The 14,124-nt window shown below is 40.8% G+C and overlaps 1 protein-coding gene across 1 annotated transcript; it reads right to left on the bottom strand.

The window, feature by feature from the left end:
• Positions 1–773: 773 nt before the first annotated feature.
• Positions 774–7,717, bottom strand: SELENOK (selenoprotein K). Its single transcript, XM_082347988.1, has 5 exons — positions 7,587–7,717; positions 4,180–4,270; positions 2,651–2,734; positions 1,955–2,041; positions 774–1,695 (listed from the first exon to the last, which is right to left on the bottom strand). Exons 1-4 carry the CDS (start codon positions 7,603–7,605, stop codon positions 1,960–1,962), a joined length of 276 nt encoding a protein of 91 aa, XP_082204114.1. The 5' UTR covers positions 7,606–7,717; the 3' UTR covers positions 774–1,695; positions 1,955–1,959.
• Between the last annotated feature and the right edge of the window lie 6,407 nt (positions 7,718–14,124).

Raw genomic sequence — 14,124 nt, 5'->3', positions numbered from 1 at the left:
GGAAAGAGGAAGGGCGGAGCTGCCCGGAGGAGGGTGAGGTGGGAGGGTGCATTGGCTGATGTTGCTGTGATTGGTCCTGGCTGCAGCATGCCCGCAACCTACTTGTGTTTTGTTTTGCGTGCTTACTGTGGAGCAGCTGATAACTGGTGTCTCATTTCGTCATCACACCTGTCTTTTCTGGCTTCTCAGACACCATACGTAATTCTAGTTCTCCTCGTACTTCACTAACCATGCTCAGTCCGGCCTCTGATGTTGGGATTCTCTGGAGTTAGGGCTTCTCTCTACACACTCCTTGGATGACTTTATCCAGTTTCATGGCTTTAAATATGAAGATAACTCCCAAATATGTATTTCCAGGTTGGATCTCGCCCTGATAACCAACTGCTTATTTAGTATCTCCACTTAGATGTCTACAAGGCATTGTAAACTTAAATATATCCAAAATGTAACTCGATCCCCGCCTCCCCCCCAAAAAAATCTACTCCCATTTTCACCATCCTGTTTCACTTGTTTCTTCAATTGTCCACATCTTCTACATCCAAAGCCATCAGCAAATCCCACAGTCCCTCAGATATGCCTTGAATGCATTCACTTCTCCACTCCTACTGCCACTACCTGGTCCGATCTCACCTGGACCACCACAACATCCTCTAAACCCAACTCCCTGCTTCCAGTCTTGTCCGCCTGTAGTCTGGTTTTCATACAGACCAGTGTTTATTAATGCCACCACATCCCCATTTCCTGGCAAACAGAGTTGAATAAATACTTATAAATGGATATAAAAGTGCTTTTACTGAACACTTTGGTTTCAAAGACTGTTAAACACAAAGTAGAATTATCTGTATTATTCATTTTTTCCATAAATATTTCAGTGCCTATTACACGTAGTCACTGTTCAAAGCACTGGGGTAAAGAAGACAAAATCCCTAACCTCACAGACCTTTCATTCTAGTGAAAGAATGAGAGTTACCAGCATTCAGATGGGGTTAAAGCCAACAGGCAGTATATCTTAAGCAATGGTTTAGAATTAAAATTGGTAAAGATAGCATTGAAGTCCTTGATTTTAAAGACCACCTAGCAAATCTACATTTTGTAGCTCAGGTTTGTTGGTTATGGCTTTACAAATACCCTGATAATTACATCTGGTAGCAAGTAAGACACATTGTATTAAAGATCCATGGGACAAATAGGTTTTAAGATAAAAATTAATTCAAAAGCACAGATATCATATGCATACTACTGAAATACACTGTGATTTATTTATAAAGAACAACAAAAAAAAGCAATGAACAGTATTTCAGAAGTTGAAAAAGGTGACACTAATAGTACTCAATACGCAGCTGTTTATTCTTCTTCAAATTTGGAGCTTTCTGTGTTTTAATTATATAAAGATGAGAAGTCAGTCTTGTAACCTAAAAATATTTACTTATTAAAACTATATTAATACTTTCATAAACGATACAAAAAAGATGAGACAAACACATGCATTTATAGAACTGCCTGTCAGTCATGCCAGATCCCTGCGGGGGGAATTCCCAGCATGACCTCATTCATCTGTGAGGACACAGAGCAATCCTTGTTTAGAGTACACATTCATCTAAGTTGTCCAGTGTGGTCAACGCTCCATTTCTTGATGGTTTCCTTCTGCTATGAATGTGCTTGTCCAGTTGTCTGCTTCTTAGAGCAGACATTTACCTAAAAGAAAATGTTATAATAGTTAGTAGTTAGTAATTTGGATCTGTATGAAAAAGCTAGTCATTACATGTTATAAAACCTTCTTCAAAAGACATTTTGATTCAAAAGACAATTTTTCAAGGGTTAAGATAAAAATATTTTTCCAAATAAGATGTCTGAGTAATTACAAAATGTTGTGACTTCTGCTTTCCTAAAGAAAACCTGCCTAAGGAGGCATTTTCAAAATGAAATCCCTGCAGAATTGCAGATTTTAAGTTACCTTCCTCATCCACCGGCCATTGGAGGAGGATTAGGGCCACGCAGATGATTAATTCGACCCATTCTTCTGGGGGGGTTTCCTGGTGGCCTAAGATAAGAAAAGTTAATTTCTACTGTTGAGTAGACACTACTTCAATTGATTCCTTTTAAACACTCAAATAGACCCTCTTCTTTATTTAAAATAGGAACTACCATTTAGGTCGCGAGTCACAAATTCAAATACTCAAAGAGACCAGCTGCATAATGCGCACGAGGAAAGTGAGTCAAGCAAGGGTTAGGATAAACGGGACAGCTCCTCCTATAAATGTCCAACTGAAACCCAGCTCCAGCTGATATCTGCCATATAGAAACACAATCCCCACCCAGTGCTGCTGGATCGTGAGGTTTTCATTAGCAGCTGGAAATCCAGATTCTAAAGTGAAACCTCTAGATTTTAATGTTGGCCATCAGTTTTCATCCTCTAATTTAGACTTTTCCCATAGGATATTTGATATACATTTTAGCTTTGTCAGATTAACTCTGATTATCAAATCAAAGGCAACTTGATTTAATTTACAGTAATACCTTAATTTTGTGAAATAGAATTTAAGTCTTTAATTACCATGAGCCTAACTATGTCTGTCTGCCTATTTATCTCTAATTTAATTATATTACACAGAGGGGTAAAAACATCTTTTATCAATTTAAAAAGTTATACCCTCTTCCATCATCATATCTGGAATCAGATGAGCTTCCGTAGCCTCTTCTCTTTTTCACATCTTGCTGAAACAGAGTTCTGAAACTGAAACAAGGGGCAGAAAACAAGAAGCTCCACTTTCAACATTATAAAATGCATTTCCATGGTTCCAACTATCATCTCTGTGGGAGGATGACTACCCGAACTTAGCTCCAAACCCGCATTTCTTGAAGCCAGCTGGACAACACCATCTAGCGCAAGCACAAGTCTAAACAGAGTGTGCTATGTTCCGTGCCAAAGCCACCACTCCTTGTCTTTCTTATTTGCTGTAACTCTTCTAGACAGAGTCTAGCAGTGACTCTGAAACCAGAGTCATCTCCAACTTCCTTCCTCTGCTCTGTATCAGTTGTCAAGTTCCACAGTCTGCTTTTATAGTACTGCATGTCCATTTCCTGTGCCAACAGCCTACCTAATGTTACCTTGGGGAAGGAGGGGCTGAGGTGGTGTGGCAGAGGCACAGGGCTTTCTGGGAATCCGTTTAAATGGAATTTTATTTGTGGAGAGGGAAGGATTTAACTAAATTAAAACAATATTTTAAATAAACAATATGGAGGTGAAATTTGTAAGAGATTGCAAAGAAGTTTTGCAATGAGTAATTTAACTTAGGCCTCTCTGTCCCCTGTTGTATTTCTCTATGGAACGGTTTCTTCCATTTTACCCCGTCTAATTTATGCCACATGCAGCCATCAGATTAATCTTTCTAAACCAGAGCTACAATCAAATTAAGTATAAAGAGCATAGGCTGATTTTCAAATTTCTCTGCCATCTTTGCTGTGCCTCTTCCACCTGGAATAACCTCCTCTGATGTCCTCCTCCCACAGTCATGCCCACCCCAAGGCCCCTTGTAAAAAGAAGACATTTACTGATATTAAAATCAATGAAGGAAGGAGACATCCCACATCTCTGCAATATCTGCAGTTCTCTGCCCACGAGACACTCAAATGTATATTCAAACTTTGGATGAGTAAGACTTGTTAGTAGATGAACAATTTTCATAAAACAAACAGCATATGAAAGACCAAAAAATGAATTTAACTAAGAATTGCTTGAAATTATGGTGAAGTTTAAATTTTTGTCTCCTCTGTAACGATGCTAACCCTTCATTTAAAAAAAGTTTATGCCTTGGGAGCTTTTAAAAATCAAGATCTATTCCCCTTGTTTACTTGTTGTATACTATGCCGTAAAAGTTGCACATACACACTAAAGGCAGGAACAGTAGAGAGAAAGCAAAGTGCTGTCATCTGGCAGCAGAACCAGCAGGTCTGGCCCCATAGCTGCAGGCTGAAATGGCTACCACTACAGCTAAGACATGGTCAAGCTTACTAACTCAAGGAACATATTCATAATCATAAAAGATGTTTGGGGCAGTTTTATCACTACACAAGTCTTCATCTCCCTTAGAAAAGCTGTTAATAAAAATTACAATTAAAAAGTGCTTCAGGCAAGCTGAACTTAAATATCAGGGCTATTAAGAGGACTACTATACTTACAACAAAACCACGAACTCGGCTATTCCCCAGAAGAAATCTGTTATAAAAGACAATCTCCATGGGGACTGACTCCTGCTGTCCAACACTTGTCCTATAGACAAGAATAAAGAAACTTCAGTTACTGCAACAAATCCCTGACACAAGATGCATTACATTTAATCAGTTAGGTAACAATCATAGGCTCAGTTTTCAACTTGTTCACTGTTCCAAATGGTCTACACAAGGAAAGGTGTGTTATGTGTGCATCATTCTAAGGAAAGGTTAGGGAAGTGAAGTTCTGTGGTCTAGAGGTCATTCCTTTAATATGTCAAATTATGCCTCCTATAGTTTGTAATTTCTGCTGGGTGACATTTCAAGGTTTTTTTTTTCTATTTTTTTTTACTGTGGTAAAATACACACAAAAAAATTGACCATTTTAACCATTTTTAAGTGTATAGTTCTATGGCATTAAGTACACTCACACTGTCATACAACCATCACCGTCAGCCACCTCCAGAACTTTTTGATCTTCCCCAACTAAAACTCCACACCCATTAAACATTAACTCCTCATTTCTCCCTTCCCCAGCCCCTGAAAACCACCATTCTTTCTATCTCTATGAATTTGACTGCTCTAGGAACCTTGTACGAGGAATCATACAATATTTGTACTTTGGTAACTTGCTATTTCACTTAGCACAATGTCTTCAGGATTCATCCATATTGTAGCATACGTCAAAATTTCCTTCCTTTTTGAAGGCTGATGAATATTCCAATGTAAGTATATACTACATTTTGTTTATCCATTCATCTATTGATGGACACTTAGGTTGCTTCCACCATTTGGCTACTGTGAACATGCTGCTATGAACATGGGTGTACAATACCTTTATTCAAGTATTTTGAGGAAACAAATGAGATGAGTGAATATAAAGAATGCTCACACCACTTCCATTTTCCTAAATGTGTTCTGAGTATCTCTTTCACTTGCAAAGTCTCCTGCCTATATAAAAAGACTGTTTATACATACCCTTAAAATCTTCAGAATCAGTTGTTATGTTAAAATTTTTATATATCAAAGAATTCGTGGGCTCTAAGTACTAAAGAGAATTTGGCTTGTTCATTAAAATGACCACTATTTTTCTTTCACAGAATGCTGTTGATCCGAATTACAGATTCCAGTTTTATCTTACAGAAAAATGGATATATTTTTCAAACCACTTTAAATAATAGAAGCTACATCAGGAAAAGTTAATACTCTAGAGTTTCAGTCTTGCAAATCAACAGGTTAGAATATTTTGGGAGACGAGCCATCTGTCAACTACCTCTCCTCTCCATTTTCCCAAGGGCTTTACCACTCACTGCCATGCCCAGTTTACCTCTCCTCTTTCCTTGACCAGCTTACTTTCAGGTATCCACTTGGACCTGAGCCCTCACAGAGCTACTGAGAAAAAGGGGCTACACTTAAAAGACAGAGTGTGAGTGATAGGCTTGGTTCTGCCTCTTACTAGCTCTGCTTTGTTGGGTGACGTGACATTTTCCTTCTCTGAGAAAAAGTATTCCAAGGATAGTCATCATACAGAATTGTTGAGAAAAAAAAAAAAAGTCACTTTGACAGTAAGAAAAAGTTTTTGTCGACTATGAAATGCTGGTACAGTCCTTCTAAGAAAATAGATCTAGGACTTCCCTGGTGGAGCAGTGGTTAAGAATCCGCCTGCCAATGCAGGGGACACGGGTTCGAGCCCTGGTCCGGGAAGATCCCACATGCCGCAGGGCAACTAAGCCCCTGTGCCACAACTACTGAGCCTGCGCTCTAGAGCCCGCGAGCCACAACTACTGAAGCCCGCGCGCCTAGAGCCCGTGCTCCGCAACAAGAGAAGCCACCGCAATGAGAAGCCACCGCAATGAGAAGCCTGCACATCGCAACGAAGAGTAGCCCCCGCTCGCAGCAACTAGAGAAAGCCTGCGCGCAGCAACAAGAAGGGAGGGAGGGAGGAAACAGATCTAATTGGAACCCGTCAATTTCTTCCTTTGAGATTCTAAAGAATATATTGCATGCACTTGTACCATTCTGACTTTCTTGCGCTTTTCTTCCCAGTTTCTGAAGGCAGAAACCTCCCCTCCCAATATCCTCAGAGAGAAATAAGTTGCTTGAATGCAGTTGGCCATTTCTCAACTATAAAAGTGAGATTAGAGGCCCTAGTAGGACCTTTATGTTATTTATGTAGATCAAAAACAACAATGCATACACAAAAAGACACACTACAAATACACAGAATTATTCAATAAATAATAGAAGCTGCCAGCCTTAACCACAAAGAATATAACACAAAGTCTGCAAGTGCCCAAAACGAAGATGAAACTTTGATCTTTAGTGTCCATCAACCTACTTGTTTCAAAGATCTTTAAGTAAGAGACAAGGAGGAAGAGAAAGTGAGATTTTGAAAAGCAAAGAAATGCAAAGTGCACTCAGCCAGAAGATTTCTCACTACCTTCACGGTCTCTGAAGATAAACAGATGACTTAAATAGAACCAGAACCTGGTTCCAGTGATGCAAGAACTAGTTAAGAGTGCACCAAGGCGTTTACTTCACCTGAGTCAAACAAGTGGGCAGGCAGTTCTGACACTGTTCTGACCCAGTCATACTGTGTCTTTCCTTTCCATTCACTGTCTTTGGGGAGTCACTGAATTAAGTCTCTCTCAGCTTCTCCATTCCAGGAATAATCAAGCTTGCTCCTACAGGGAGTAATGCTACTCCCTATGCCCCTTGAAATTAGGGCAGAAAGCTACATGCGTGACGAGCTACCCCTCTGCTGGGAGAAAAAGCCTATCCAAAGCTTTTCTTCAACTCTCTTACACATTACAGAAAGAGGAAGCGTAGTAGAAAACCGTAAGAACGCAGACGTCAGCCTACCTGCGTTAGAAACCCGGCTGAGCCATTAGCACTACCTTTGTGGTACTGGGCAAGCTATTTAATCCGGCTGCGCCTCAGTCTCCACCCGCAAAACAGATAATAGGGTATCACCCGGATAGGGCGACATTAAAGACAATGAGCGGACAAACGAACAACGCTTAAAAAAAGTGCCCGAGGCACAAGCGCTACGCAACGGCGTGAACAGTGTGGTCTTTTCTAGTTAAGGACACTGACGCCCGACAGGAAAGACCACTTTCCGAGACCCACAAGCAGAAGCTCCAGGAGGGCGAAGACGCTGGGCACTCGGCACCGCCGTCACCACGGGGACCTTGGCCCCCGCCGCGGCTCAGGGACTTTCGGCCGACGAGCCGCAGGCCCGGGCGACTTCGCCCCCAGCTCCGCCTGGTCGCGGGGCGTGCCCGGAAAGGCGGCGCCGGGACGGCGGGCGAGGATAGAAGAAACCCGGGGCTCGGCCTCCCAGGACGGAGGTCGCCCACGTAGCCCCTCCAACTCACCATTCGAGATGTAAACCATCTTGCTCCTTCTCCGCCTCCAGAGCGACAGTGGGGCCTGGCCCCTCTCACTTTCCGTATCTCCCTCCGCGCTCCTCCCTCTGACGTCACAGGCCACGAATAGACGAAACAGTGACTGAGGAGGGAGGTGGACAGAGCCCATTGGCTCTGGGGAGACACGCCCCCGACGGGCGTTTTGGTCTCGTCATGCTGGTGATTTTCGATGTAAGGTGGAGTCTGGGGCAGGTGATCGGATGTGACGTTACGGATTTAGCCTGTAAACGCGGGCTTTCCTGGCTCCTTCGGCAGTGGAGTTTGGAGAGCTCGTTTGCGCTGCCGGGAGAAGTTACGCTGCTTTCTAGTTGTTTGAAGGGCCCAGGGTTGGGGAGCCAAGGTCACATGTGAAGTGACTTGGAGAACCGCCGGCGGGAGGAGGTTCCTGAGAATTTTCCAGAATTGTGGATCTTTCAAGGTGTGCAGGGAAGTGCCTTGAGGGCGGAGGCGGTGATCAATCCGAAAAGAGCTTTACGGTCAAGACTTCGGGAATACACAGGCCCTATCTAGACGATGTACTCATTCTCTTTAGAACCGGTGTTTCTACTCTTGGTTCGCTAGAAGTGGATGGAGTTTTTATCAGCTCTTGTGAGACGGCTGAAAAATACTGTAGCGCGGGTAGCTCGAGACCTTTCTCTTCTTGTTTTTTATTACTGGCTACTTCGTGATATTGCCAGCACTGTGGAGGTGACAGATGAATGAGAAGCTGTCTCGTGGTCATTGATTAAATATGGCCCACGTACCTTGTGCTGATGGGTACTTACTCGGCTCCAGCCACTGGGCTACTTTCTGGTCCTTGACCATGGTAGTCTCATTCCTGCCCCTTTGCTTTTGTACTTGGCTGTTCTTTCTGCATGGAGTCCTAATTTTTTTTCCCCCCAATTCTCAAGTCATGTGTTGTCTCCTCAGAAAGTTTCTAATCACCTTAACTAAAATGAAATTGAAAATTCCATTTCGGAAATAATATTTAACAATGTGTGTTAAGATTGTATGTTCCAATACCTAGAATAAACAAATATTTATTTTCATGTTGACTTTTTCAGTAGCAGTCTTCCCCCAAAAAGTGCATAATAGGACAAAACAACATCCTTCATTTGAAATTTTTGCAGCGCAATCATAGAGGGTTTTTTTCTGCACGAATATTGGAGTGGGGTCATTAATTTTCCCAAGTACCTTCCTTAACATAAGCCATGCCACCATCATCTCTTACCTGCTCTTCTCTAGTTGTTTTCTACCTGAAATCCCAGCTTCCACCCTTACCAGCCTTAAGCAGTTTTTCACACTGTAGCAAGAGTGATCGTAAAATGGAAATCATTGCCTGCAACCTTTTAGATACTGAAATTTAGTGATTTCCTATTGCTCTTAAGATCCAGTTCCTTGTCCTGGTCTACAGGCCCTTCATGACCTGTCCATTTGATCGCCCCCTTCGCTACACCTCCTGCCACAATCCCCACCCAAATTTTGTGCTAGCAACATTGATGTTTAGTCTGAAGCATCCAAGTTTTTTCATGCCTGCAGGACTCTGCACATGCTTTTCCTTCTACCTGGGACACTCTTCCCCTGACTTCTTGCACATCCAGCTCCTTTCACCTTTTAGATCTCAGCTTAACTGTCACCACTTCTGAATTCCTTCTCCTGGCCAATCATCTCCATGATTATTTTCTTCATAGTACTTATCACGATGTGAAAATATTTTATGTCATAATCGGTTTGTTTCTTTCCAGAAAATATAAGATGTAAGAGGTCAGGAATCTTACCTGCTTTGTTCCCTCTTATATCTTCAAGGTCTATTATAGTCCTTGGCAGGTAGTAGGTACTCAGATGTTTGTTGGTAGAGACGGAGGGAGAGAGACAGACTGAGAGAGAAAGAGAGAGAGATCTATCTAAAAGTTCCCTAAAAATCTCCCAATCACCAAAGGAGGAAGAGAACTAACATTGGGATCTCCTGAGTACCAGACACCACTAGGCTCTCTCTTCCTCTTCATCCCTCTATCTAGATTTTTTCTTCCTGAGATTTTAATGCAGTGATTCCCTAATGAACTACCTCTAGCCTCTCCCACTCCATTTCATGCTATGTTTAGCCACTTGTTTAATCCAAGTTTGCCTCTTTCCTGCTCACATCTTCAGTTTCTCCCTACCACCTGACAATTCACACCCCAGCCTCCATGGTCTGGCATTGAGGGCTTCCTTGATATATTTTCTTAGGTTTATCTCTGTGACTAATTTCCTAATAGACCCCTGGTTTTCCCTCCTTGTTGCTTCTGCTTATTTGTTTCCTCTTGATGGGAATTTTCCCCATCTCTTAAAATCTAATCCATCCTTCAAGGCAAGGCATGTTCCTATTAAATGAAACAAGGAATAGCAAATGTGAAAGGACTTTGCAAACCGAAAAAATATATATATTATATATAACTATATGTATATTATATATATTTCAGATAGATAGATTATATGGATAATTAGTAGCAGGATGGGCCGGAGGACAAAGAACATGTCCCCCCTTTCCCTAACCTTTCATGTCAAGAACTGCATGTTAGTTACCGGCCACATGTGGCTGTTGAGCATTGAGATATGGCTTTAGTCTGAAATGAGGTGTGCTGTACGTGCAAAATGCACACTAGATGAAGAGATTTAGAATGACATGATGTCCAATATCTCAATTTTTAATACTGATTACATGTTGAAATAATATTTTGGATATTGAATTAAAATATTTTATTGAAAGTAATTTTGCCTGTTTCTTTTTACTCTTTTAACGCGACTGCTAGAGAATTTTAAATTACGTACTTGGCGCACATTTATGTTTTGCATTATATTCCTTTTGGACACCACTGGTCTAGAGTGAAGACATTATTGGCCTGGCACAGAAAAGGTACTCAGTAAATATTGGTTGAACGGCTGAATGAATGCTCTTAATAATGGATAATATTATGCAAGGTTTACTATGTGTCAGGCACTGTTCTAAGCATGTTTTACTTATTAGTCCTTACAACAACAATAGCTAACATTTATATACTACTTACCCTGTTCCAGGCAATATTCTAAGTACTTTTGATGTATTAATTCATTTAAACTTCAACCTTATTAAGTGGGCTCTACTATTATTCCCATTTTTCAGATGAGGAAACGAGTCACAAAGAGCTCAAATGACTTGCCCAGGGTCACACAGCTAGTAAGAAGCAGAGCTGAGATTAAGACCAAGAGTTTGGCTCTATAGTCTGTGCTCTTGACTCCTGTGCTAGGGAATTCCCTGGCAGTCCAGTGGTTAGGACTCTGCACTCTCACTGCCAAAGGCCCAGGTTCAATCCCTGGTCAAGGAACTAAGATCCCACAAGCTGTGCTGCATGACCCCAAAAAACAAACAGACATAAAACTCCTGTGCTGTACTGCCTCTCCACACATAAGCAGAGGTATTGAAATATAATCTAGTGTGGTACTCATCATATAGAATGGGAGGTGGTTTCTGGAGACAATTTAAATGTATATCAGTTTTCTCAAAGTTACAAAATAGCTTCCCACAGTTTTTCTTTTCTAGATACCCTAAGCATAAAATTCCCCTAAGCATCTCTAAGTTGATTACCTAGCTATCTCAGTTCCTATCTAAGCCCAGAGGGATGGGCTACTGTGAATGACAGCTACCTCTGGAGCTGGGACTGGAGTGAATCCCACCTAAACCACATGGGTGGAGAGAGGTGGTGTTTACCAGAGTATAGAGAAGGAATGCTGGGTTACACCAAAACAATAAGATGCCTTCAATACTGTCTTTAAGGAACATGGAAAACAGATGGCATTTATGTTCTTCATTAATCTTTTATGTGTTTGTTCTTACAGTTATTGCTTCTGTATTCTTTATTTCATCTGGGCTCATATCTTAGCTGTCTCATTTTTCTACATTATATTCTTTACTGATGTCTTTCACAGTAACTTTTTTTTTTTGTATTCCTTTCAAGGTATGTAGTCTCAGACTGGACATGCTGTGCAAATCAGGGGCTTACTTTTTTGCACCAATAAGCACTTCATCCCTTCAGTTGAACTGATAGTTTTACTGCTCTACAAGTCACTTTCTTAAACCACTTGAACTCATTTTCTGCATCAAAATGGAAAAATGTTACTAGAAATTCACAATGCTATCTTCCTAGGAGAATCTGGTGGATTAAAAAGTTTGGGATTTCATCTGTAGTGTCTAAAGTATATCACAAAGTTAATGATATTATTAGTTTCATTAGTGAGCCTGTGAGGTTCAATTTAAACAGTCCATCTTGTGCAGCATGCGGGAGCTTAGTTCCCCGACCAGTGATGGAACCTGCGCCCCCTCAGTGGAAGCACGGAGTCTTGACCACTGGACCGCCAGGGAAGTCCCTAAACAGTCTATCTTTAAATGAATAAGGAATATCTAGATTCTACCTGTGATTCTGTTACAGGAAGAGAAATACTGTTCCAATTATAATTTCTAACCTTTTAAACTCATGATCTGATTTTAGTAAGGTGGTAACTGTAATGGAAACTGTTACAGTGGTAAATGGAAGGAAATACTTGTACAGATTTGTAAAGTAAAACCATCAGAGACTTAGGTGTTGGTTGCCTTCTATCCTAGGGGCATTAACTGATTATTAAAAACAAATTTTTATTATTTTTAGAATTATATTCTATAGTACAAAAAAAGTATATTGCTTTCCAATCCTTATGTCTAGATTCCTAAAAGTGGAATAAAATATAACGGAAGTGTACATTCTAGCGCTGTGTTCATAAGTCTCAAGATAACATTGATTTTTATATTTGAAAAATTAGAATATAGATATATGCCTGTTGACTTTAAGAAACATATGATTTATTATTTTTATTCTCTAAATGGTTTGGAGCAGAGCATTTGATAGTCCTTAGATCTTTTCGTTTTGTTTTGTTTTAATGTGATACCTCTATATAATATAAAAGTCAAAAGATACAAATGAATATTCCATGAAGAACAAGTCTCCTGTCTTCCCCTGTAAGCCAGAATTCTAAACTTCCATCCCCTAGCTTAGAGAAGCTGTTAATAGCACTGCTTGGCAAATTCCTCTTGGGCAATAGTATCCTCAATGACAGACTCACCTCTCTGAAGTTCCATCTTCTCTGGGATCTTGGCTAAGCAATTCTTCACTCACTTACTAGCATCTTTAATGTTTTAAAAATGTTTTTCCCTCATTTGTTTATCCAGGTTTTTAAAGTTGTGCTCAGAAGAAGAGGTAGTACAGATTACTTCATCCTTCATAATGAAGTGGAAGTTGATGCATTTATCTAACCAAATCGACATGGCCATTTAGATTAGGTCTTAGATTAAGCACTATTTTGCCTTTGACTTTAAAAATTCTGCTATTTGTGTCTAAATAAAATTTCCAGAACAACTGCTATCTTTTCGAATACAGTCAGAACATTATTACTTATGAACAGAAAGGATTATTGTAAACAGTAAATTAAAATGTGTGAGTGATTTAAAAATATATTTCTTTTGCCAATAAACATTCCGCTTTTAATCCTTCCACAACCAAATAGATGAATAAAACCTTACTTTGGTTTGATAGTCTCGGTCTTTTAATTAAAGGCTCAATGAAAATAGATTCATTTTGTGGCCTCCTAGGGAAAAGTTCTTTATGGCCCAGTGATGACTGTTCCTTGGAAAGATTGTGAGCGAGGCTCCAAAGGATTCTGTTAGGGAGGTTGCTGCTGCCTCAACTAGGTGGTGAGGCGGGCTGTTGCTGATGCCTCAACATCACCTTATTTTTTTTTCCCATTTATTTATTTATTTGTTTATTTTTAGCTGAGTTGGGTCTTTGTTGCTGCACGCGGCCGAGTGGGGGCTACTCTTCATTGCAGTGCGCAGGCTTCTCATTGCTGTGGCTTCTCCTGTTGCGGAGCACGGGTTCTAGGCATGCAAGCTTCAGTAGTTGTGCCTCGTGGGCTCTAGGTGCACGGGCTTCACTAGTTGTGGCACGTGGGCTCAGTAGTTGTGTCTCACAGGCTCTAGAGCGCAGGCTCAGTACTTGCAGCACACGGGCTTAGTTGCTCCACAGCATGTGGGATCTTCCCAGACCAGGGCTCGAACCCATGTCCCCTGCATTGGCAGGTGGATTCCTAACCACTGCACCACCAGGGAAGCCCCACTTTATTTTTTCTTACTAATTGTATAACACAAGCAGCTTGGTTAATATCACCCGAGGTCAAATATGGTTCTTAACTTCAAAAAAATCATCTTTCACAATTATCAGTAATCTGTCTCTTTTGCTGTGAAACTCTAACTTGGTTTTGATGAGAAGTATGAAGCAGAGACTCTGAAAATGGAATCTGGCAACTGCCAAAGTGTTGCTTGATGTTATTTTCTCATTTCGAATGTATTTAGCTACTCGTTAGTGGCCCCCAGTCTTTCACATTCAGACAGAGACATTTCACAAGTGTGTTGGAGACCATATGTGCAGAAAAGTGGAGAAGCAAGTGGAAATGGCTAGAGTCACCT

This window comes from Balaenoptera borealis, assembly GCF_965194805.1.
Source record: "Balaenoptera borealis genome assembly, chromosome: 12".
Lineage (NCBI taxonomy): Eukaryota > Metazoa > Chordata > Mammalia > Artiodactyla > Balaenopteridae > Balaenoptera > Balaenoptera borealis.
The sequence above is the reverse complement of the archived record's forward strand: the minus strand, read 5'-3'. Positions and strand labels throughout refer to the sequence as shown.